Here is a 26,853-nt window from a genome sequence, read left to right on the forward strand (position 1 = left end):
TAAGTATAAGTTGAGCTACAAATTAAGCTCATTGGCTTTTCCATGCAAATATTTATCCTCTAACCATCCGGATAAATAAATTTAAATTTTTTTAATCTTAAACTTAACTTTTAATCAAAAATAAAGTTAACTAACACGAATGAAAAAAAAAAATTTGTATCTATTATTGTAATTGATTAAAGGGTCAACTCAGATTTGACCGTGTGTGCAAGTTAAAATTAGGGCATGTGTTTCTTTGAAATTCTCTTTTACTTTTTCATCAAACTTTTTTGCCCCGTCTATGCTAAGAAAAAGGATCTTTAACTCTCTTGGATCCGATATATATGATCGCTTATATATAATTTTAGAAGGCTAAAAAACCAAATAAGAAAAAAAAAAGAAATTACTAAAAGATATAAAAAGAATAATATACTAAAGTGAAGATGTTTTGCGCATACGAACCTATCATATATGTAAAACATTATTTTACATGGCGTCTTCGCATTGTGTGACGTGAAATGGTGTTGATCTTTTCAAATAAAATTTACTATATCTCAAAAAAAAAAAATATATATTACTATGAGTGTCACGTGGTAGCATAAGAGAATACGCTACTCTATCTACATATTATAAAATGCCAGCACTATCAAATGGTGATAGCTCAATTGGCGTATGAGAGTTGAGTAAGTATGGGTGAGAATATGTGTTCGATCATTCTCAGTATCATCATTGAGAGGGATTTAAAGCCTTAATTCTAAACCTGTTCCAAATCAGACTAGTTACGAAGCGATGAATCGATTAGAATATTTCTTAAAAAAAAAATGTCGGCACTCCTATGGCATCATTATTGAAAGTGGGTTGGGCTATCTTTTGAAAGAGGGTTAAATAAGCCGACTTTTTTTATGGCAAGATATTAATCCATTGAATACATATAAGCAAGATATAGATCCATGTGACTTCTCATAAAATGCATATGGACCAATGTCTTACCCAAACACAATCCGCATGGCACTATAGCAATTTTTTAAAGGGTTATCTTTATCTTATTAGAATATACAATTTTATTATTTTTAATAGTTAGTTGCTGATGTATGGTGTTCTGTTATTAGGCCCATGTGCCATACGCACCACACACACTCTTTAGTGCAGTTTGTTATCTTTTCTCTTTCTTTTCTCTTACACAGTGAGTGATATAAGAGCCCTGCTCCATATACAGATACATATGAGATTTTCAGAATGAAATCAGTAACAAATTCTCTCAATATTCTCTTCTAATATGGTATCAGATGAATTTATTTGACCTCCGAGCCTCTCTTCATGGCTCGTGGTGGCAAAAACACCATCCCTACCTCATCCAATTCTTCCGCTACTAACGCCACTCCTTCCTCTACTCCTATGGAGGATTCTGCAAGTCCTTACTACCTTCAGAATGGTGATCATTCTGGTCTTATTCTGGTTACCCACTCCCTTAGTGGTCCCAATTTTAACTCCTGGAATCGAGTAATGCTTATTGCTCTTACTACCAATAACAAAGTGTGTTTCGTTGATGGCAGCCTTCTTCGACCTGAAGCTTCTGAACTTTTATTTGCAGCTTGGAACCAATGCAACTCTATGGTAACATCATGGCTTCTCAATTCTGTCTCAAAAGAGATTGTTGATAGCCTTATGTATTTTTCCACAGCATATGATTTATGGGAGGATCTTCGTGTGAGATTTCATCAAGCCAACGGACCACGAATATTTCAATTAAAGCAGCAAATCTCTTCGTTGCATCAGGGGAGTCTTGATGTCAACACTTATTACACAAAGCTGAAAATTCTCTGGGATGAACTCCAAGATTATTCTCCTAATTTCAATTGCACTTGCGGTGCTTTCGTATTTATCAATCTCCCAACAACAAGATTATGCAATGCAATTTTTAATGGGGTTAAATGACTCATTCTCTTCAATCAGAGCACAGATCTTACTCATGGAACCACTGCCTCCATTGTCTCACGTCTTCTCCTTGGTCATACAAGAGGAACATCAGTGACAAATCACACCCATTTTCCAACCATCTCTTGATACTCCGATGGTGAATACATCATCTAGTGCTCCTGCAAGTTCTGTTATGGCTTCATCGCCAGTCACTGCCGCCGTCTCAGCCCCACGACACTCTCGTCCTTATTGCACTCACTGCCAGAATTGGGCCACGTACGTGATAAATGTTTCAATCTCCATGATTTTCCTCCGGGTTACAAACCCAGAAGCCCTAGACCCCTATCTGGCCCATCCCAACACCAGGCACAAATTCATATGACCACATCCCAACCTATTCATTCTCCACAACACGATCCCATCACTCCCACTCAGTACAACCAACTACTTTCCCTTCTCACAAAATATCCTGATCCCACCACCGCTACATCCTCGTCCGATTTTCCATCTGCTACCTCCTCTACTGCAAATCCCATGATCGCAAGCTTCAGTGGTAAGATTTCCTCCTCCATTTCATCGAATTTTTGGGTACTTGATACTGATGCCATACACCATGTCACCTACCTTTCTTCTCTTCTTTCTCATCGTTCCTTTCCTTCTTCTTCTGCCTTTATTTCTCTTCCTAATGGTTCTAGCATCCCGATTTCTTCTATTGGAGATGTCCCTCTTTCTTCATCGTTAATTTTGCATCATGTTATTTTAGTTCCATCCTTTACACTAAATCTCATCTCTGTTAGTGCTCTTACACGGGATTCTAACATTGTTGCTCTTTTTTTCGGTTCCTTTTGTCTTCTCCGGGATGCTACAACTCACAAGACGATTGGGATTGCTAGGCGCACGGGTGACTTATATTTTTTTGATTCTTGAAACTTTTACCCCATTTCAGATGTCCCCCATCCCCTTTGCTCTTCTACTAATTTTCCTTCTTCTGTACTATGGCACACTCGTTTGGGCCATCCATCCCCTTCCCTTTTACAATCAATGAAAAATACCTTGCATTTTACAGACACTTTATCACATACACCATGTTCTGTTTGTCCTTTATCTAAGCGAAAAAAATTACCATTCATTTTAAATCCTCAAATGTCTTCAAATGCTTTTAGTTTAATACACTGTGATATTTGGGGCCCATTTAACCCCATTTCTGTTTCTGGTGATAAATATTTTCTGACCATCGTTGATGATGCTACACGGTTTTCAAGGGTTCATTTCTTGAAAAATAAATTTTCCACATTTTCCCCTTCTTTTTTTAATTTGATTTTTACTCAGTACTCATCTCCTATAAAGTCCATTCGATGTGATAATGCCCCTGAGTTCAATCTTCCTAAATTTTATTCTTCTAAAGGCATTCAAATATTTCATTCTTGTGTTGAAAGCCCTCAACAAAACTCTGTTGTTGAGTGCAAACATCAACATATTCTTAATGTTGCCCGTGCCCTGCATTTCCAATCCCATATTCCTCTAGCATACTGGTCCGATTGCGTTCTTACTGCGGTTTATCTGATTAACCGTATTTCATCCCCACTTCTTCATAATAAAACTCCTTTTGAACTTCTCTCCCACAAACCTCCATCCTATACTCATCTTCGTAACTTTGGGTGTTTATGTTTTTATTCCACTTTGTCTCGGGTCAGTCACAAGTTTTCTCCTCGCTCTTCTTCTGTTGTCTTCCTGGGATATCCCCCTGGATACAAGGCTTACAAACTTCTTGATTTGTCTACGAATCAAATTGTCATCTCTAGGGATGTTGTATTTCATGAATTAATTTTTCCCTTTGTCTCATCCAAATTTTTTTCCACTCCTTTAACTTCTTTACCTTATGTGTCAAATTCTGATCCTTCAAATATTACTACTGAAGCCTCTGATCATCATCCCACTAGACCATCTCGCACCAAATGGCCTCCACCACATCTCTCAGATTTTGTTTGCTCCACTTCTACCATACATCCCATTTCAGCCCATTTATCATACTCCATAATAAAACCTTCCCACCTTACCTTAATTAACAATATCTCCTCCTATTTTGAACCCTCATCATATGCTGAAGCCTCTCAATTACCCGAATGGTGTGATGCCATGGATGCAGAAATCATTGCTCTTAAAGATAATCAGACCTGGTCCATTGTCTCTCTCCCTGCAGGTAAACATCATGTTGATTGTAAGTGGATGTATCGAGTCAAGTACAACTCTGATGGATCTCTTGAGCGGTATAAAGCTCGTTTGGTTGCTAAAGGATTCACTTAACTAGAAGGCCTAGATTACATGGAGACCTATTCTCCTGTTGTAAAAATTACAACAGTCCGCCTTCTCCTTGCTCTTGTTGCCATACATAATTGGCATCTAATTCAACTAGATGTCTCTGCCACCAGGCTATCCTACACAGGGGGAGCTACTACCATCCAATGTTGTTTGCAAGCTTCACAAGTCACTGTATGGTTTAAAACAGGCTTCTCGCCAATGGTTTGCTAAGTTCTCTTCAATCCTTTTATCCTTTGGTTTTTCTCATTCACAGACTGATCATTCTTTATTCACCAAACATTCAAATGACTCTTTTGTTGCTGTTTTAGTCTATGTTGATGACATACTAGTAGCCTCCAACAATTCTGATCAGGTCCATCATCTTACATCTTTTCTAGACAGCAAATTCAAATTAAAAAATCTAGGTTCCTTGAAATACTTCCTTGGTATTGAAGTTGCTCGATCTTCTGTTGGTATATCCATCTGTCAACGTCATTACACATTACAAATTCTCTCTGATGCTGGCTACCTTGGCTGTAAACCAAAGTCTACACCCATGGAGCCTAATCTCAAGCTATCATCCACCAATGGTGATCTTCTTCCTGATCCATCTCAATATAGAAGACTGATTGGTCGCTTATTGTACTTAACAATAACTCGACCTGATATTTGTTACACGGTTAATCATCTAAGTCAATTCATGTCTGCTCCTAGAGCTCCTCACCTTGCTACTGTTTACAGAGTATTGGCCTATTTAAAGGGTACTCCAGGTCAAGGCTTATTGTTTTCTTCTTCATCAAAAATTCAGTTAAATGCCTTCTTTGATTCAGATTGGGCTTCTTGCCCTGATACCAGAAGATCTGTCTCTGGTTTTTATGTTTTCCTGGGCAATTCACTCATCAGTTGGAAATCAAAAAGAACAAGCTACTGTGTCCAAATCATCAGCTGAATCTGAATATAGGTCCATGGCTGCTGCAACATGTGTACTCATTTGGTTATTCTCCTTACTTAGAGATTTTCACATTAATCATCCTACTGCTGCTCATCTATTTTGTGATAATGTTGCTACCCTCCTTATAGCTGCCAATCTTGTGTTTCATGAAAGAACAAAGCACATTGAAATTGACTGCCACTTGGTTCGACAACAAATTGTTCACGACTGCCTTCAAACCTTTCCAATTGCTTCTGCACAACAGTTGGCTGACATTCTCACTAAAGCATTGCATCCTGCTCAGTGTTCTTCTCTGCTTTCCAAGATGGAAGTGCACAATATCCACTCTCCATCTTGAGGGGGAGTATTAGAATATACAATTTTATTATTTTTAATAGTTAGTTGCTGATGTATAGGTGTTCTGTTATTGGGCCCATGTGCCATATGCACCACACACACCCTTTAGTGCAGTTTGTTATCTTTTCTCTTTCTTTTCTGTTACTCAGTGAGTGATATAAGAGCCCTGCTCCATGTACACATACAGATGAGATTTTCAGAATGAAATTAGTAACAAATTCTCTCAATATTCTCTTCTAATATATCTCATTTTACATAAGATAAATAATATTCCTATACAAACAAAAGGGTTGGGTCCCATAACTCTTTTTTCTCTCTCATCTTATCTGTGGGTTCCACTTGTAATTTTAATTCTACAACATGAGATAATTATTTTTCTACAACATAAGAAAAGTATTTCCCTTTTTTAAAAGGAGAAATGCTATTTCATGTGATGTCATGCAGGGTGCCACGTGGAATAGTATTTTACACACATCTGCAAAACAAGCCCATTTTGGTATATTATATAATTTTGATAATTTTTACTTATTTAGATTTTAGCCATATATAAGAAAGCACAATGGCTTACATGTATGTTTGGCTAATATTTTTTTAAAAAATACGTTTAAAATATTTATTTTTTTATAGATTTTTAAAGAGGTTACTATTTTAAAAAAAAATGAATAATTATAATTAATAAGAATAAAACAATACAATAATTATTATTAAAAATGAATAATTTTAAAGAGGTTACTATTTTAAAAAAAAAAATACGTTTGACACCTTTAGATTTCGTTGTTTGAGAGAGAGAAAAGACCGAATTAAAGTGTAAAGCAAAACATAATTTTCTCTTTTTTCACGTCACATAATTATTATAATTAATAAGAATAAAACAATACAATGAATCAGTATTATTAAAAGTCAAAAAAAAAAAGTTTAAAACAATAGATTACCAAAAAAAAAAAATTAAAACAATACAATGAATCGATATTATTAAATCTGGTTTGGTCATCAACTCAATCAAGATATTAAATGATAGATTATTGATTCAACTAATGAGTTTCACGTTGAAAAAGTTAACTGGTATATATTAAGGAAAAAATATTTGTCCTTTTAAATGATACAATTTGTGTCATTTCACTCTCACAAAGAGGTGGGACCCACACATTTATATTTTTTTATTCACTCTCTCCTCCTTTATCTATCTCTTTCTCTCACTTAAAATGACACAACTTTACATCTTTTAAAATGATACACACTTTTTCTATATACTAATTCATATTATGTTCTCAAAATTCCTTCCGCATAATTTCTATGTTATGCGCCAGAACCCAAAATTATACGTAGCCCCTTCCAAAGGAAGCAAAGAAAAGAAAAAGGGTAGAGCAATAAACTTCAAGGGACTAAATGAGTAGCCAAAATTCCAAACTTAACATCCACAGCCATGATAATGAAACCATATTTGCTTTTGCTGCAATATTATCTGACTCATTATTCCATGTAAAACATAAAATAAAATAAAAAAGCTAAAAAATACCCTAGTATTTAAAATATCAATATGCATTTATGCACAATAGATGCTACATAGTAAACTACATTACCTAAAGGAGGAAATTGTAACACAAACTCAAGCCATGCCTGCCATTAACTTTAAACCAGCCTCCAAATACCTCAAAGAAACAACGTTATAAAGAATCAATTTAATCTATAAACTTTAAGTTATTGAGTGAGATTAATTAATAGTTTTATATTTACCCAACACGCCCCTCACACAAAAATATATTGGATTTGAAGGATTGATGATTTATTAGATCCAATCTACTTGTACTAATAAATTCCATTATATTTAATTTTTTTATTAATAAAATAAAGGCAGTTAGGATCGAACTCATGACCACTTAATTATATCAGCTCTAATAGCATGTAATAAACCATTTTAACCAAAAAATATAAGCTGTTGGGTGAGGTTAATTAATACTTTTATATTTCTCTAACAAACACAAATCTCAAAAGATCAAGTATCAAAACAATTGCAGCCTAAACAAACATTCATCAGCTAATGTTTATTATGTCACCTGTTCGTATATAATATCCAGCTACAAACAAGGTTATTTTTGTTATTCCGGATTATAAGCTGAATAGACTTTTAACTCAAAATATGTTTAATATTCAAAGAACAAAAAGGGAAACCAATAGAGGATCTTACCTATTATGTTGCTGCTCACTCATCTGAAGAAATTTCAAAGCTTTGTTATTTCAACGGAGTAGGCTAAAGCTATAAAGTTCTACGACTTCTTCAGAAGTATTTCACCTATCAAAAATCTCTTCAACGCATTCCTCACCATGGCAAGTGCAACATTACAACATAGCAATATATTAAAGAATGAAAAATAAAAAATCCCAAGGCATGAATGCTTTAAATGCTGAAATGAATGACATGAACATTGGCATGCTTAATAACAAATGGAAATTAAAAGGAAAAATAGGGGTATCGAGCACACAAGTGTAAACTTTATGCCCTTTACGGTGTAAACTTTTGCACATTATAAAATTGAGGATAATATCCATCCAAGCTTTTTATGTCTTAATTAAAATGGTGTAAACTTTTGAAAGTACATAACTTTTGACTCAGTTGTCTGAATTGGAATTTTTTTTTATTTCGCATAACTTTTTGATATCTAAGCGCTGACAAATTTCGAAGGGGATTTAGTCAAAAAAAATTCCAAAAAAATGCTTCCTTTGTGGATTTTGGGAATGACAAAGTAAATAGGCATAAATTTTTAAAAACAATGCCACATGAACATAAATATGTACAAAAAAAACTTAGTTTAGGGTATAAAGAGGGCTATTTGACTATTTTGCCCTTTTTAATTTAAAAATTATCACTTTAACCCCGTTCTAAACTTATACATCAATCTACCCTGGTTTGATCGTTGAGCGACCAATATACTCGAGTATATAACCATATACTTGAGTATATCAAGTCTCATTAACATATACTCGACTATATGACTCCGATACTCGAGTATTTGCTGTTTACGAGCATGTACTCGAGTATATATTCAAAAAAAATTCTACAATTTTTTTTCAACACGTAGCTCTCGAAAAGTTATGTGAAATAAAAAAAAATACCTAATTCGAACACCCGAGTCAAAAGTTATGGCCTTTCGAATTTTTATTAAAAAATTTCGAAAATTTTATAATACCAATAAGTTTTGTGATACCCACAAAGCTCCTTCTTATCTTATGAAAATATTTTTAAAAAAAAAAAAGTTTTAATGCATTAAAAAATAAAAGATCCTTGGCCTTGGAAAGGTATGAAGCTCAAAGATTTAGGTCCATAAGAGTGATATTATTATTATTATTATTATTATTATTATTATTATTATTATTATTTTTGAAGAAAAACTACACAAATTAAATAATTTAAGTACCTAAATTCTGCATATCCTTTGTAAAGAACCTTGGATACACCACCCCAAAAGCTAGCTCAAAGGGTGGGAGTGCCCAAGGGTCTTATAAAGGCCACATTAGTTGCTCATACAACCAATGTGGGACTATGTATCTCAACACGCCCCCTCACACGAGAAATCATTGAGCTTGAAGAGTGGACAATGCACAGGCCCACCTACCTGTGCGAAGAAAGAAATTCCACTTGAAAGAAAGTGGGGGGCGACGAGGATTGAACCCGGGACACGACACGAGACTCTGATACCATGTAAAGAACCTTGGGATAACCGGGACACGAAGGCTCTGATACCATGTAAAGAACCTTGGGATAATGTAAAGAACCAATTCAACCCAAAAGCTTAAGCTATTGGGTGAGGTTATATTAATGATTTTATATATCTCAACACGCCTCCTCACACGAGAGCCCACTGGGCTTGAAGAGTGGACAATGCATAGGCCCACCTACCTGTGCGAACAAAGAAATTCCACTTGAAAGAAAGTGAGGGGCGGCGAGGAACGAACCCGGGACACGAGGCTTTGATACATGTAAAGAACCTTGGGATACACCACCTCAAAAGCTAGCTCAAAGGGTGGGAGTTCCCAAGGCCTTATAAACTCCACATTAGTTGCTCATACAACCAATGTGGGACTATATATTTCAACACGCCCCCTCACACAAGAGTGGATGATGCAACAGGCCCAGCCTACCTGTGCTAAAGAAATTCCACTAGAGAAAGTGGGGGCGGCGAGGATCGAACCCGGGACACGAGACTTTGATACCATGTAAAGAACCTTGGGATACACCACCCCAAAAGCTACCTCAAAGGGTGGGAGTGCTCAAGGCCTTATAAACTCCACATGGGACTATATATCTCAACACGCCCCCTCACACGAGAGCCCATTGGGCTTGAAGAGTGGATGATGCAACAGGCCCAGCCTATCTGTGCTAAAAAATTCAACAAGAGAAAGTGGGGGGGCGAGGTTCAAACCCAGGACATGTGGCTCTAATACCATGTAAAGAACCTTGGATACACCGCCCTAAAAGCTAGCTCAAAGGGTGGGAGTGCGCAAGGGTCTTATAAAGGCCACATTAGTTGCTCATACAACCAATGTTGGACTATATATCTTAACATCCTCATTTGTTATTAGGAGAGGTTGTTTTTAATTTCTCAAATCACCCCCTTTTTCAATAATAGGGAGGTAAATTGATTGTAGCACAGTGTCCTAAAATTCCTTTTATTTGTCTACTTAAAAAAAATTCCTTTTAATTCGACAAATATACGTTAGCATATTTGTTATAGTGATGCTTGTTAATTTTGGTGGCTAGAAAAAATGGATATAAATTATTTAAGAAATTACAAAATAGTATTATTTTAAGGGATAGAATATTGTAACAACCAATTAGTGTTACTATCAATGTTACTACCAATCAATTTCAATGTTAGATCGATTATGTTAATCCAACGGTTATATTTATTTCTTTTTTTTTGGTAAATGGTTATATTTATTTCCATCTTTGTATGGTTATGATTCCCCATATTTAATGTGAAAGCATTAAATAGGAGAATCATAACCATATAAAGGTAAAAATAAATATTAAATATCAGAAATCATATTACAAAGATGGAAATAAATATAACCGTTGGATCAACATAATCGATCTAACGATAAGATTGATTGGTATTAATATTAATAATAACACTATTTGGTTGTTGTTATAGACCCATATAATGGGCTCATTAAGTGGTAAGCCTAACAAGGGGCAATCCAAGATACAGATTGATATTAACAAGGGATAGATATCCATCAAGGATACTAATCCTAATACGACAGCATAGCAAGCAGGCATAGGCCCTCACCAGAGGCACCAAAGGCCCATCCACACTACCCATAGGTAACCTCTATAAATACAAGGTAAACCCTAAAGGTACGGGAGGCTCTCTCTCTCTCTTACTGTTATGCTGTCACTGTGTAACATCCCACGTAACAAAGAAAAATACATAAAATACGATAAGGCATAAGATTGCATGTGTGGAAATTCGAATTATATATATATATATATATATATATATATATTAATTGTTGGACTTCGATTTGCATGGTTACTAGTAGGGAATTAATTTTGAGTTAGGAAATTATGTGAATTATTAGAATAAGTGAGAAATTATTTTAGGCGTGTGAGACCTTCGTTGGAAGAGGTAGAAACAAATTAATAATGATATATTTAAAGATTTAAAAATATTTGAAAGGCTCGGGAAACCATTATTTTATGGGTGAGTGCTTAAGTTAGCAACATTTGGGCTTGTATATTTTTGATCTCCCAAGTCTACTTGGCCGAACCTTTCGGGCCTTAGGGAGTATCCATAAGTCAGCCCAAGCTCCTTTGCACCATGCCCTAATCTTACCTTCTCCTAGTGATCCAACAAGGCAGTTCTCAATTGGGTAGAAATTACACATGGCAAACAACTCAGCCCTTATCTTCCTTGTACAATGCGCTGCCTTGGGCAGAAAAGAGGGCTGATGACTTGTTACTTTTATAACCCATTCAGCTTTAATTCAAATTTACTCAACTTTAAGACATGCATCCTATAGGAGTAGAGGGATGCAGTTGCATGTTATGTTATTGGCTGAAAATATCTCACTCATTCTCACCCTCTCATGCGCTGGAGAGAGAAGAAAGACTTAGACATTTTCTGATTTGCTTAGCCTTTAAATCAGCTCTTTAACCCCTCACCCGTTCATTCTATATGCGCTGATGTTGTAGAAGAGATAGGTTGAACTTGGAATATTGAAACAGAGACAGAACCCTTACAGCCACTTTTATTCCTACTCATCTTCTTCCCTTGTGCACACTCTTGAAGAAGAAGAAGAACAACCTTGAACCCTGATTCCCCTTTTTGAAATAAGACTCAGCCACATGTTTTTCCCCTCATCTCCTTAAAACTGTAACCCTCACCATACAGCAACCCCAACCGAGTTGTGTTGCCATTTCCCATTCCTTTCCCTCATCTTAGTAGAACCGTGTGCTACTTGAGTAAGGAACGAAATTATTCAAACATCTTCTCTTTGTTCTTTGGTTCAGCCGAAGGTTCACATAAGAAGGTGAGCTATTTTTCTTGTATCGTATCCCTCTCTTCACTCGAATCAGTCCTCATGGATGGTTATGTCGATTGACTAAGGTTTTGTTCGGTTGAGTCAGCCCTCCGTTGAATACGCGTGGGTTAGGAACTTTGGAACGTTGGAGAGGAAGGATAGACCCCCCCTTTTGGCTGATTGAGAGCTTTGGTGTTTAGAACCAAGAACAGTAACTAATTTTCCCTTCCTTGGTGTCTTTGTTGTACGGTCCTAGAGAATTTTTAGGAGAGCTTGATTATCCTCTTGTTTTGTTAGAAGCCTTGACCTTCTACTGTATGCACCTCTCTTAGCAAGTTGTGTTTGGAAAATATAACTCTTGAAAATTTTGTCTTAATAAATCACTAGACTCTAGATTGAAAGCTTGAGAAATAAACTTATGAATGTTCTCTTAATAAATTTTGGGGTTGTTGGTTGTGATATAAATCAAATTAATAAAACAGCATGCCTAGACCCCATTTTTGTAGCGCACCATGCATGGGCTAGGAGAGTTCTTGAAATAAATTATCCTTGGTGTTTGGTGTAGATAAACTTGATTCTGACTTGGTAAATATTGTTATGAACTAAGCCTTATTTAAATTAAGTGCATAGTATAAGCTTAGGTTTCCTCCACGTACACTTGGTCTTGTCGAACAAAATTTCGAATAAATGTCTTGAGCCAATATATACTTAAAACAAATTCTGTTTTGAGCCCAGATGTGTACTAAGTCTCAATTAATTTATATAGACAGCATGGTAATAGGTTCTCTTTGCGCACATTTGAGTAGCAAAGTAAAAATTGCATAATTTATTCGTGAGGATCCTTTATGTGCTAAAAACCGATTCTGTTTGGGTTGATTAAGTCATTGTTCAACGTTAGAAAATTGTTATTGAAATTAGAATGTTGTTGGTAAAAGAGCCTTGGAAAACCAATTGGGTTTTGGGGTAGAAAGGAGTAAAAACGTTACTGTGTATAAGTCTTTATGCAGCAAACGATTCTGATTAATAATGCCTCTGTTTAGGTGCGCATATTTTGTGAGACTTTGGACCATCTTAGTTGCTGCCTGGTAACTTATTTTGTGACGAGCGAGGTAAGTGTTAGGTGGTATTACCTAATATGACTATTAACTAGTGTATAAAATTGTGACATGTTGCCACATGTGCCTAACAATTCTTCTGCCATTTATGATGAAAGTATTCTGCCTATGTCTTGATCGTAATTTTGTTATGAGGTTAAACTGTTATATGGCAGCTTGAAGAATATGTTATGATACTGATGATTTAGTCGTGCACAATTACATCATACCGTATCCGTTTTTCTGTTGACGTGTGAAAGCATAGCATGGCATACGTGCATAAATTTCATGTTGCATTGGCTAATAATAATATCTATATAAATATGCATTCGTTTGAGCACGCATCATATAGGCATCCCTTCGATACCAGGGTATGGGACACTTGGGTTCCGTCCGCATAGGCCACAGTTGTAATTCACCTTTGAGGGAGCCATTATGGAATATCCACTGTGTATGTTGTACGTGCACGATGGTGCTATGACGTACTTTATGATGGCGTTATATACGCACTATGAAATGTTAAGATTTATCAGGAAAATAAAATGTTGATGCGACTGTTTTATAATTGTGTGCTTAATTTAATACTGTTGCATTATTGGTTTTGCTATCACACTACTGGAATTTTTCTCACCCCTTTGGGGCTGCAATTTTTGTAAAATTGCACGAGGACGCAAAAGCATTTGAGGACAAGATTTTATGGATATTTGTTGTTATGTGCTGCTGTTTGGACTTTTGTTGTTGCTGTTTATTTGATGGATCACTGTATTAATTTGAGAAGTTTGGATTACTGTGGAACTATGATTTTATTACTGTTTTCAGACTTTTATGATCAGCAAGTACCTTGGAAACAAGTTCTAGAAACGTTTTGCGAAAATAATTTCTGACGTTTTATTAAGTGCTGATTTTCAAACAGTTTTGCGAGCACTTTGCGAGTTACGTTACAAGGGGCAAACGAACTCCGATTTACTATTATTTTATATGCACGCGAAGCCCCAGACGTGCTCTTTCTAGATTATATGGAATATTTTTTTGAATCATCAAAACTGATTTTATACGATTTTTTAAAGACAACAAGGTCTGCCAGGAAAATAATATTTTCAGCAACTTAAGAAATATACTCTGATTTTTTGTAAGGAACTTGGTTTCAACTAATAGCTTTTATTAGGAACATTAAAATGATGTAAAAAACTCTAATTCCTCTTAGCAAACAACTCTCTTGGATGCATACAAGGGAGGGTGTTACACACTGTGCGCACACACACCTCATTGGCTAACGCTGTTATAGTATTCTGTGCACAATAATCTGCTTGACTCAAGGGTATCTCATTAATAAATACTTTGGAGAGGGCACTAGATCCAAGATAAACCTACCAGCCTATTGGGCTGGACATCTCTGTCTCAAGGACAGAATAGTTGTTATATTATCTTTCTCTTATTTTAATTCTAAACTACAGCAGTTTTCCTAATTTTCAATTAGTCAATGATGTTGTGGGTAGCATCGCCTAACTATAAATTAATTTATTTGCTAAAAGATGCACATTGTGCATAGAAATGCATGCTTTGACGTTTTAAAGTGTTAAAAATGGTACCTTGGATGGATATCTTCGTGAATGCAGAAGCTGCTGTCTGTCGCGAAATATCCGGATATGGATATCCGGATATGATATCCGGATATGGATATCCGGATATGTCCCCGACAAATATCTGGATATTCTGGGATTTCGGAGAACAGTAGCTGCACTGTTCATGCAGTAGGCTATTGGGGGTTTGTGGACTCTAGATTGATGAAGTTGAACTTCTGTAATAGTTGAACTAAGACGTAAAACGTAAAGTAAAGGCGTTGTCTTTATGATGTATGCTTGTAGAGTATGTTTGTTGATATATTACTGGTCCATAACAGATTGTGATACTGTTGTGTTTGGGCTTTGAGACTCTTGACATTGGATTGTTAGCTTGCAAGGTAAGCTTTCATGTCCTCAGTTTAGCCATTATTTGGTTCCACCATTTCCCACGGGGGGATGGTTGTATGCATGATGTGTTTTCATGAACTGTTTTATTGAAATGTTATGGAGCTGTTAAGTGCAATTGCTTATGATATGTATGTAGTGTTACGCCTACAGGAGGCCAGGGGGCGATCCTGTGGGCGGGTGCAGCGAATGGCTAGTACCGTGTGGGTTTATGGATTCCTACACTTCTTTAATCAGTAGAATAGTTAACACACATGTCATGATTATATGCTGCATTTCACTATTTTGGAAATTATATTGTTAAACTGCTTTTGAACTTATATTGCACATGTAAGTGAGCTTGGGGTGAAAGATCCTTGAGGACCCCTTGTTTTACTGAGATTTCTTCTTTAGAGATATCACCCCACGTTCGTTTGGGGACGCTTATTTCAGGTTCAGGTAATTCGGGGGCTGATGCCTCTGGCGGCAGGAGGGCGGAGCTGAGTTAGATTATGCTGTTATCATGTTATTATGTTGTATGCTGACATGATGTGGACTTGGTTGTTGTTTATGTTCCCTGTCATTTATGATTATTGAGTTGAGACTGCTGTTGGGCTTGTGCCTTATATGGGGAGCATATGGTTTGTCCATGCCACTTTGATTTCCGTTTTGTTTAAGTTTATCTGTGTTGTATAAACTACTAGATGGTTCGGCCTACGTGTTGTAGTTCCGTGACTAGAGACATATTTATGATATTAATTAATGAGGTATTTCAGTTAGCTGTCTTTTGCAATATTCATACAGGCGATGTTTTTATGAAAATGGTTAAGTAATCAACTTGGCTAAGTATAATGACGTCATAATTGAACAGAAAAAGATATTCTGCATATTTAATTAAGCGTGGCTTAATACGATGGCATGTTAACAAACCGGGTATACACGGGGTGTTACAATAACCGTACAAAGATGGATCAATGGTGATAAAGGAAGAGAGAGAAAAAGGGAATCATAACCATTCAAAGGGTGAATCAATTAATATAAGAAAATAAATAAATAAAACGACGTAGTTTTGGGGTAGCTGAAGATAAACTTATCTCAAGCTGTTTGAGAAATGTTTTTCACACACACACACACACATATATATAGGGAAAAGTGTTTGTCATTTTAAATGACATAAAGTTATGTCATTTTAGGAGAGAGATAGACACAGAATAAATTTTTTTATTTAAAATTTAAATTAAAAAACTCGCTCACTTTCTCTCTCCCATGATTTCCATTTTCTATGTCTATCTCTCTACTAAAATGACATAACTTATGTCATTTGAAATGACAAACATCAAGCCCATATATATATATATATATATATATATATATATAGAGAAATATTTCTGCAGTTATTTTAGATAAGTTATCTGCATTTACTTCCAAAATGACGTCATTTTGGGATTGAAAGATTAGAAAATTATAATTATAAAGACTATAATAACTCTGAAATAAATTAAAATTACAAAAATACCATGATTTCCGTTCCAAAACGATGTCATATTGGGCTTACTGCAGATAACTTATTTGCAATAACTGCAGAAAAAACGAACCCATATATATATGGGTTTGGTGTTTGTCATTTTAAATGACATAAGTTATGTCATTTTAGGAGAGAAATAGACACAAAAAATGGAACTCATGGGAGAGAGAAAGTGAGTTTTTTTTAATTTAAATTTTAAATAAAAAAAATTATTTTGTGTCTATCTCTCTATTAAAATGACATAACTTTATGTCATTTAAAATGACAAGCATTTTTTCCTATATATATATATATATATATATATATATATATATATATATATATATAGGGAAGATTATACTTACAACCTATTTTCGTTTATAACTTCTTACAACCATATCTTAACCGTTGATTTCCGTCAATCAACGGTTAAGATTTTCGCAAATCAAATTTTTTAATTAATTATTAATTCACAATAAATGACAACCATTGATTGACGAAAATCAACGGTTAAAATATAGTTGTCAGAGTTTGTAAACTATTTGGGTTGTAAATATAACCCTCCCTGTTATCAAAAAAAAAATATATATATAACCCTCCCATATATATATATATATATATATGGGTTTTATAAGAGTTATGTTGTAGAAAAAGTGATTCTGTAATGTTATAGAGATTCGTTTTGCGTACCTTAATTTTTTTTTTTGCTTTAAAAAGTACAGGTCCCACAAAATATTGTGCGTGTAGAAAAAAAAAATTTGTGTAATGTGACATGATAGATACAAATTCATATATATATATATATATATATATATATATATATATATATATATGAGGTAGGATAATCATACTTCCTAATTTTTTTACTACCACTTCACTACCATTCTAATCACCATTGGATTAGAGAAAAAGTTGAATGAAGAGAGAGAAAAGAAAAACAACTTTTGAATCCAATAGTGATTAAAGTGATAATGAAGTAGCAGTAGAAAAATTAAATAGTATGAATATCCTAGCTCTATATATATATATATATATATAGACACACAAGGGAATTGCCGGAAGTTGTGTGGTTGGGAGTGCTTTTCTGACCGCCTTATATATAAACTTGACCCAGTTGAGGTTCGTATTTTTCTCACTTCATCGTCATTTGACTCATTTCATTCATCCATTGTTCGTTCTTCTCCTTCTTTCTCTTCCCCCTTCCCAAGTGTGAGGTATTTTCACTATTCTCCCGGTTTCTTTTATTTTTTTTATTTATGAATTTCTTGTTTTGATTGCTTTAGCTGCGTATTTTTTTTATTTTTTTTATTTGGTCTTTCCTTTGTGAGTTTCCTTGCATTCAAAATGAGGTATACGTAATAAAGATTGTAACTTTAACCCCTCGATTCTTGTGAATGACGATTTTCTTTGATGCCCAGTTATTAATTTTTATGTTGTGGGTGCAATTCGTTCATTGTTAGCATAATAGTGCTTTTTAGATTTTGAACATTATTCTCTTGTATTTTCACTTTGCAGAAAAATTTCTGTTTCAATCTCTTACTGAATTTTGATGAATCATGATTTCTTTTCTTTTAATTTGGGGTTCAATTTATTTTTGGCGTTTATTTTATGGTCGTGCAATTTTCATTTGGGGGTTTATTCTCTCTGCTGATATGCTCTTTAGGCTTTAGGTGAATGAGATGGCTGACGAATCGTGTCTCTTTGTGGTCAATTTGTTGGATTTGAAAGTTCAATCGTTGTTATTTCGTTCCCGTATTTATTCTTTTTTGTTTTTGGGTTAGGAGCGGGTTAGGTTTATCTTTAGTTCCATGGATTCCTTGTAGATTTGTTTCAAATACGTATAAGATCCCATTTGAGTATAGTATAACGTAATTAACTTTTCCGTGATTGAATATATTCGAACAACTGTGATGGGGTGACTAGTGAGGGAATCAGATTATGCATTTTCTTTTATTTTTTGGGAATGTACTGATTATGTACAAGGAGAGGGGGTTGTCGTAATTATTGGACACAACATTTGAACATGTATGTGGTAGGCTTTGTGTTTTGATGTCAAGAAATGGGATAAATCAAAATTCTGTGCACGATATGATGCAAATCTCATAATTCCTCCTCCCCCTTAGTGGCCCCTACATTTTCTTTTAATGACAATTGAACTGTTGATGATGGTGGAAATGGGAAATTTTGTGTTTTTAGATGCAATAGTTTTGTACTCAGCATATCTAAGTTTGAGACCATGTAAATTTGAGGAGTCTAAGGTGCTGTGGAAAAGTAATTGTTGCAGTCAAATTTTGTGTCCATGTGTAATAAAACAATTGGTCTAGTTGTGAGGAGGAGTGTACATATGGGGCAGATGTTTGGAAAGAATATTACTGAGGCCTCATGTAATTGCTGTTGTTAGAGATATGAAATCATTCATGAGCCTTCACCTTACAGCATAAGTTTTAGAAGAGTTGGTCGTTGACGGCTATAAGGATAACTTGGATTTTTTGTTTGGCATCATGTTATTGTTGTGTCATTTTTGACTGACCAAAAACAAAAGCATGTCGTAAAGGAGAATTAGGTTCCTATTTATTATAACTGCAGGAAATGTTGACCTTTTGAAATATTTTAGTGTATGGCAAAATATTGATGTTAAATATGGTTTTAATCAATATGAATGGCTGCTGTAATTTTAAAACTGCGGAGGATCTTGATCCCATAATGGGATGACTAAGTTTCTAAATCACTGTGTATGCCTTTGTTCAATAAAATCTCATGTGCATCAGACATTTCCTATTTTTGTAGAACAATTTCTGTTTTTTCTGTTTCAGTTCATATTTTCACATATAAAGAAATAGGGAGTATAATTTAGATAACAGTAACATCTTTGGAATGTCAATTGGTACCCGTACTTCTCATATCTGACTCGGTATATATTTGATTTCTTTCCAGTGCTTAGTGGTTGATTGCATCAGAAGGACTTTGTTTGTTACAAGTTACCAAGGGCAAGTTTCATGTCTGAATTCGACACAAACATCCCAACTACTTTTGGTGGGTGTCTAATCTCCGTATTCATATATTTTTGTGGTATCCAAAAATTCAATTAGATCGAACCAAGACATTTAATAATTTCTTGTCAACAATTTATCATTGATTACTGAATGTGGTTTGGTAATTGAATAGATCCCTTTGCTGAGGCAAATGCTGAGGACTCAGGTGCTGGGACGAAAGAGTACGTTCATGTGCGTGTACAACAGCGTAATGGAAGGAAAAGCCTAACAACTGTTCAAGGATTAAAGAAAGAGTACAGCTATAGCAAGATACTCAAGGACCTGAAGAAAGAATTTTGCTGTAATGGTACTGTGGTCCAGGATCCTGAGTTGGGCCAGGTTTGTGTTCTGTTCTCAATAAGTAATGTATTATTAATAATTTTATTTGTGAGTGTAGGAAAAGGAAATAACATGATATTTATCATCCAGTGGATTGCCCCCCATCCCCAGCACATGGACATTCTCATTTTTTGTGATTTTCAACAGATGTGTCACTGGGTGCATCTTTTTTCTCAATGAAAGCCTAAACATAAATTTTGTATGGATGCAGGTCATACAGCTTCAGGGAGATCAAAGAAAGAATGTTTCTACTTTCCTTGTGCAGGTAAACATTATGTTGATAGTGTTATAATGTAGCTATTGTTCTTACTATAAAATTGTAATGTGATTTCTAAATTCCTCTGTGCTGTTATAAACAGGCTGGCATAGTAAAGAAGGAACATATCAAGCTTCATGGTTTCTAAGGCCTAACCAATAGTGTGAAATTTAGCTTCATGTTTAATGTATAGCCTGCAGACTACAGTCAATAGCAGTAGCTTATAAATCTGAATTCAAGCAGTCAATCGCAGCAAATTCTGTTATATTGTAGCCAAGTGTTCTATGTAATTTACTGTATACTTGTTTTGGATCGTTATTTACTGGGTTATGTGGTAAGGATTGTATGTCTGCTTCTATGAGAGCTATCTTGAATAAATTTGTCATTATTCCTCCATGTGCAAGTCGTAACTTATGTTGATTGCTTTTTGTTTTGGGCCTTTGAAATCCACAACTTTTAAGTGCTTTGTGAACTATTAAGTGTGCGAAAATATGAGATTGAGGCCAACCTAGGTGATTATTTATTGGAAAGGATAGTGTTAAATACCAACAGTTCTGGTGTTCAGTTTAATTTTTGAATTGAATTATCAGAATGAAAAGTTATTTAGTCCTTATTATACTTGAAATTTCTTGACTGGTTTGTTGGTATTATTCTCTGAGATTTTATATCCTAATTGGTCCTCGGTCCCTTTTTGATTTATGAAATCAGGACTAAAAGTTCTTAGTTGACCATGCCTCACATTAAAGTTAACAAATTATTATATTATCCTTGAAATATAATGAAAAAGAGAAAATAAATCGTATACGGTTGAGGATTAAACTTAGTACATATGAGCAGATAAAATCAAAATCATGAAACCGCCTGTTTGACCTTTATAAAATTGTCCTAATCGTTCACATGATTCTGTCATTTGAGCTAAATAATGTTACATCCAATGCTTTAAAATTTATTGATTAGCGTTATCATAATCGGACATATATTTATAATGTGGAGATAAATTGCATATTTCATTGTGGTTCATCTATATATATGTATGTATTCACACATGCACACACCCTAATATGAAATGCAATTACTAAATTATATGTCAAATAAATCGTGCAGATATTATCCTGTTTGTTGTGAATGTTCGCTAATGGGTAATGATGATGCAACCGGGGAAGTCAAATTAGATGAGTGAACATTAGAATCAAAATCATCATCAACTTGAGTGTCAGACAACTCATATATGGAATTTCGCCTTCATATGACAAATGTTGCACAAGCACACAAGTAACATTGAACTACCAATAATGTCGATGTTCCCATATAGCTTAAGTATTGCCATAAAAGATTGCTCAAAAGCGTTGATCACGCACTCAACATTTTCATTATTACATACTTGTAATGTATCATTATAAAAAATCTACATGTCGGCTTGACATAATTTGGTTGGTTTAACGAATTATTATCAGATAATTTTTTTCTTCATAAGATTATAATGAATACCACATTTTATTTAAATTGGTCTCATGTCACCTTCGAACCCAAAGCCTTGTCATCTTTCAAATATCATGCATTTAATAGGAAAAAACAATAAATTAACTCAAAATAAATATAGAAACAAGCATAATAAAGAACTAATATAACTTTGTAATAGGTTAAAGCATAGTATAAAAGAACGCAAAAGCAAGAACACGAGCAGGTCAGCTCTATTTGATTATTGTTTTCAAAAACAGTTTTTAGTTTTTTAGTTTTCAGAACAAAAAAATTAAAAAACTCGTTTGGTAACACATGTTTTGTAAAAAATGTTTTGAAAACTATAACTATTTTTTTGTTTTTAGAATCAAATTTAGAGAATATATCTGAGTTATTTTTGTTTTCTGTTTTAGTTTTTAACTTTAAAAAAAATATATATATATATATATAGAAAACAACTGTTTCCATAACTATTTTTCAAAACAATTTTAAAAACAAAAAAATCAGAACACAATCAAATAGAGCCTATGTTTGAAATGAATGGCATGAGACTTGCCTTTAGATAACATCACGCCGGTGCCATTAGTCCATGTGACTATACGGCACCAACATGGGATCTCATATATTACGTTATTACGATACCAATGATCATATAGACTAACACCACTTAGTATGATACTATGTCACTGAATTTTCTTTTTTAACAATGTAATTCTATGTGATGACAAATATAACGTGTAAGTGACAAAAAAAATAAATAAAGAAGAAGCTGGTAGCACTCTAAAGGAGTAGTTAATATTCAGCATTTTGGTAAACCCTTCTAAAAAAGGTCCCAATTGGTCAAAATTAACGCTTTCGTAGGGAAAAACATTTTTTCAAATTTTTTTATTTCAGAAAAGAGGCATTTTTTTATTTCAAAATCTGATGATAAGTGGTCTTTTGTGTATTCATCAAAAGGAATAATTCTTTCGAATCTTAACAATTGTTTTTTTATTATTTCTTTCTATTTGTGGAGCAAAGTTAGTGTGCTCAACAAAAGTTTGGTGGAACTAAAGTGAGAGAAAGAGAGAAAAAGTTGAGGAGAGAGGAGAGAGGAGAGAGAAGAAAAAAAAAATTAATGTAAGTGTCAAATTTTTAATGAAGAAACCATGATAATCCTGGACCGTATTACAAATTTTTCTATTTGTGCAATGTGGATGGAATCAGATTCGTAAAGAACCAATACTCATTAAATATTGTTTATAGCAAAACTTTTTAATTTTACTATTATTTATATTCTTCTAGAAGCACTATGCCATCAAATGAACATGATTCAATAGTCAATGGTCTTGCCAGGCTTACAAGTACGGAATCCAGGGATTATTTTTTATTTAGTAAATTTTTATTATTATAAAATTGAAAATTAAATAAATATTTAGTAAAGAACCTATACTCATTAAATATTGTTTATAGCAAAACTTTTTAATTTAACTATTATTTATTTTCTTCTAGAAGCACTGTGCCATCAAATGAACATGATTCAATAGTCAATGGTTTTGCTAGGCTATTTACCACTGATATCGACACTGGACACGTGACACGACACGACACGATACTCTGATACGTTAATTTTAAAAAATGTTAGATTTTCGATACGTTAGGACACATTTTAATATTAAATAATATTTTTAATTTATGTAGTGTATATTATATTTAAGAAGAAGGATCCGTTTACAAATTTTTTAAATTTTTTTTAATAAATTACACTATGTTCTCCCGGGAGAACATAATGAAATTAGTGTTCTCACGGGAGGAGATAGTGTAGTTTGTAAGAGTTTGTAAACAAAAAAGTTTGTAAATATAACCTGCCCCTATATTTAATATTCAATAATTTAACAAAAAAATGAAACTAAACTTAAAATATTCATCAATTTTGCAAAGAAACATAAGATATCTCAAATATTTATATTAAACTCAATAAAATGGTAATTGTAATTCAATAAATCTAATAGTTGGAACTAAAAACTCAACGCAATGCAACCTTTGAACTTTCTTTTGAATTTCTATAACACGTGTTGGAGGGTCGGGGAGTGTCGGAGAGTGTCAGGAAGTGTCGGACACGACACGTCAAATTTTTTGAAATGTCGATGCTTCATAGTTGCCCTACAAGTACGGAATCCAGGGATTATTTTTTATTTAGTAATTTTTTTATTATAAAATTGAAAATTAAATAAATAAATATTTAGTAAAGAACCAATACTCATTAAATATTGTTTATAGCAAAACTTTTTAATTTTACTATTATTTATATTCTTCTAGAAGCAGTATGCCATCAAATGAACATGATTCAATAGTTAATGGTCTTGCCCGGCTTACAAGTACGGAATCCAGGGATTATTTTTTATTTAGTAATTTTTTTTTATAAATTTGAAAATTAAATAAATAAAATGAAATATTATTATATAAGTTCTTAAGTTATTTTTTTTATTCATGAATTTTATAATTTAAGAAATTGATTTATTTCCTTTTAATTTTTTTCAGTTTAAACATATCCGTAGGGCACAAATATCTCAAAATCAATCAATATTTGATAATTCAGACGATACTCATGAGGCTATTATAACAACTTTTAGTTTTAGAATATGATTTAATTAAGTGTTTATTGTTTCTTATATTATATAAGAGAAATTTATCTCTTATATATAAATAAAAATATATGAGGATCGTATTTTTTTCTTTCTTCTTTTTATATGAGCTCCATATATATTTATGAGGAGAGATATTCTCACTATCAAAAATTTTCACTACCAATTTACTACTCATCTAATCACCATTAGATTAACATTTTCTCTCTTTTCAAAAACTTTTTAACATTCTCTCTCTTTGATCCAATGATGATGTGATGGGTAGTAAGAATTTTTGGTAGTTAGAATATCCTCACTCTATATTTATTATATGTAAGAGATAAAATTTATTTCCTACTACATAAGAAATATTAAATCTTTAATTAAATGTTATTTTGTTGAAAAAAAAAACAACAAACTATTGACTTTTCTAAGCTGCTTCTAGACGCAAGGCTTAAAGGCATCAAATAAATTATTTATTTGACAAAAATAAACTAGGACTTGAGTGGGACCATTGGTTGTAATTACGAAGCATCGACACGTCAAAAATTCTGACGTGTCTGTCTTGTCTGACACTTCTCGACAATCACCGACACTCCGACACTTTTCGACACTCCAATACTCGTTGCAAAGACTCAAAAAAGGTTCAAGGGTTACGTTGAGTTGCATTTTAAGTTCCAACTATTAGATTCGTCAGATTACGTTTACGATTTTATGGAGTTTAATATAAACATTTGGTATATCTTATGTTTCTTTGTAAAATTGATGGGTATTAAATGTTTAGATTTACTTTTTTATTAAATTATTGAATACTAAATATAATATTAACTACATAAATTAAAAATATTATATAATATCAAGATGTGTCCTAACGTGTTAAAATTTAACATTTTTTAAAATTAACGTATCGAAGTATCGTGTCGTGTCACATTCCATGTCCCGTATCGATATCGGTGCAATATCCTAGGTTGTAACTTGTAAGAACTTTGCAGCTGTTGTTCTGGCAGTGTCACGGTGTTCTTATCCCTTTAAAAGATGAGTCACCACCATCTGGCGCTATGTATTCTTACATTGCACTAGAAAACAAAACAAAGCAAAATTTTGTTTGATTCTATTTGTGTTTGATTATGTTTTTTAAAATTTATTTTTATAATGTTATTTTTACATACAAATAATTTTTTCTAAATTAATTCTATCAAAATGTAATACAATCCAAAATGATAATAAATCTAGTCAAGGGCGTTGAACTAAATGCCAAGTCTTTTTTAATTCTTACCCAAGCTCCTAAACTTTATCAACATTCAACCAAATTAATTCCGTGTTGAACCATAAAATTGATTTTAGATTCTTTCAAATTTCGAATCGAACTCTCACGTCTAATAAAAATAAGCGTGCTGTCTGAGTTGATTCAACGAAGGCACATTTTTAAATTGAAATCAATATAATTTAACTAAATTTCAGATAAAATCAACATTATTTTTCTCATTTTTGTTAAATAACAAGAGACAAAAGGAATTGTAAAATACTCAATAGTCTTGAATTGATACAAGAGGTACAATATATAGATACATTAATGAGTTTAGTTCAGACGTTACTCAAATCCTACTAAAATAAAAAAAATAGATATTTACAGATATACAAAAGACATTCTTTCTAACAATTTTATTCTAAAGAAAAATTACTCAAATGAAAATTTAAAAAATAAATAAAAACAGAAGAATACATCCTCTAAAGCAATATAATAATGATTTTTCTCTAGTAACGATAATAAAAGCATAACAATCAGATTACCAAAAAAAAAAAAAAAAAAAAAAAACCCATAACAATCTAAAAAAAAATCATAAAATATAATAACGTATTAATCAAATTTTTAAGCTAATCGGGCGTAGATAATATATCAAATAGAGAGTATCAGTCCAGGTCTTATCTGGTTTTCTAGAAGCATGATTAATATATTAATTTCCTTTTTGTGGTCAATATTTGACATTAAATGTGTCCACGAAATCCTTTATTTATTTGGGCATTTTATCAATTATTAGAGAAACAGACAACATAATCTACCAGCTACCCCTATCTCATCAACTACTTCGCATTAAAATTTGCCTGAAATTTTAAAGGGCTAAACTACATTTACTGCTTTAACCAAAAAAAAAAAAAAAAATAGAACATATTTACGCCAAACAGAACATACTATGTGAAATCTCAATGCGATGCTTTACATTTTATTATAAAATACATATTCATATATTATCATCCATATTTTTTTAGCCAACCTAAAAATTAATGTTCTCTTTTTGCTCTTCTACTTCTACCCATCATTCATTGAGATTATTTTTGTCTAACTGATCCTTCCAAACATAGTTACATTAAATTCAAAATCACAAGAAGATGAATTTGTTCACAATCCATGACTGGAGTTACTTAAACAACGTTATCATTTGTAGTTACAACTTTTTTTTTTTTTTTTCATGGATATTTGTGTGAATGAACAACAACACCGACATTAAGATTTGTTATCTACAAAATTCCACTCCAACTAACACGTAAGTGCCCAACTACCAACCATGTGTTCAACTACCAGTCTTCTCTCTATTTCGCTTTCACCCTCTTTTTTTTT

General features: G+C 33.3%; 2 protein-coding genes across 3 annotated transcripts; both read left to right on the forward strand.

Moving 5' to 3' along the window:
* The first annotated feature begins 1,296 nt into the window (after nt 1–1,296).
* LOC133304687 (uncharacterized) lies at nt 1,297–1,914 on the forward strand. Its single transcript, XM_061504748.1, has one exon. The coding sequence runs from the start codon at nt 1,297–1,299 to the stop codon at nt 1,912–1,914; it is 618 nt and encodes a 205-aa protein (XP_061360732.1).
* A 15,707-nt stretch (nt 1,915–17,621) lies between these two features.
* Nucleotides 17,622–20,513, forward strand: LOC133304671 (protein translation factor SUI1 homolog). Of its 2 annotated transcripts, none has more exons than XM_061504727.1 (5): nt 17,622–17,762; nt 19,483–19,581; nt 19,714–19,919; nt 20,131–20,184; nt 20,279–20,513. In XM_061504727.1, exons 2-5 carry the CDS (start codon nt 19,545–19,547, stop codon nt 20,321–20,323), a joined length of 342 nt encoding a protein of 113 aa, XP_061360711.1. In that variant the 5' UTR covers nt 17,622–17,762; nt 19,483–19,544; the 3' UTR covers nt 20,324–20,513. The 2 variants fall into 2 exon arrangements, with proteins under 2 accessions (XP_061360711.1, XP_061360720.1); XM_061504736.1 differs by having other exon boundaries at nt 17,647–17,667.
* The last annotated feature ends 6,340 nt before the right edge of the window (nt 20,514–26,853 follow it).

This window comes from Gastrolobium bilobum, unplaced genomic scaffold (genome assembly GCF_033153095.1).
Source record: "Gastrolobium bilobum isolate Gb01-03AN ecotype WA unplaced genomic scaffold, APGP_CSIRO_Gbil_v1 utg18295, whole genome shotgun sequence".
Lineage (NCBI taxonomy): Eukaryota > Viridiplantae > Streptophyta > Magnoliopsida > Fabales > Fabaceae > Gastrolobium > Gastrolobium bilobum.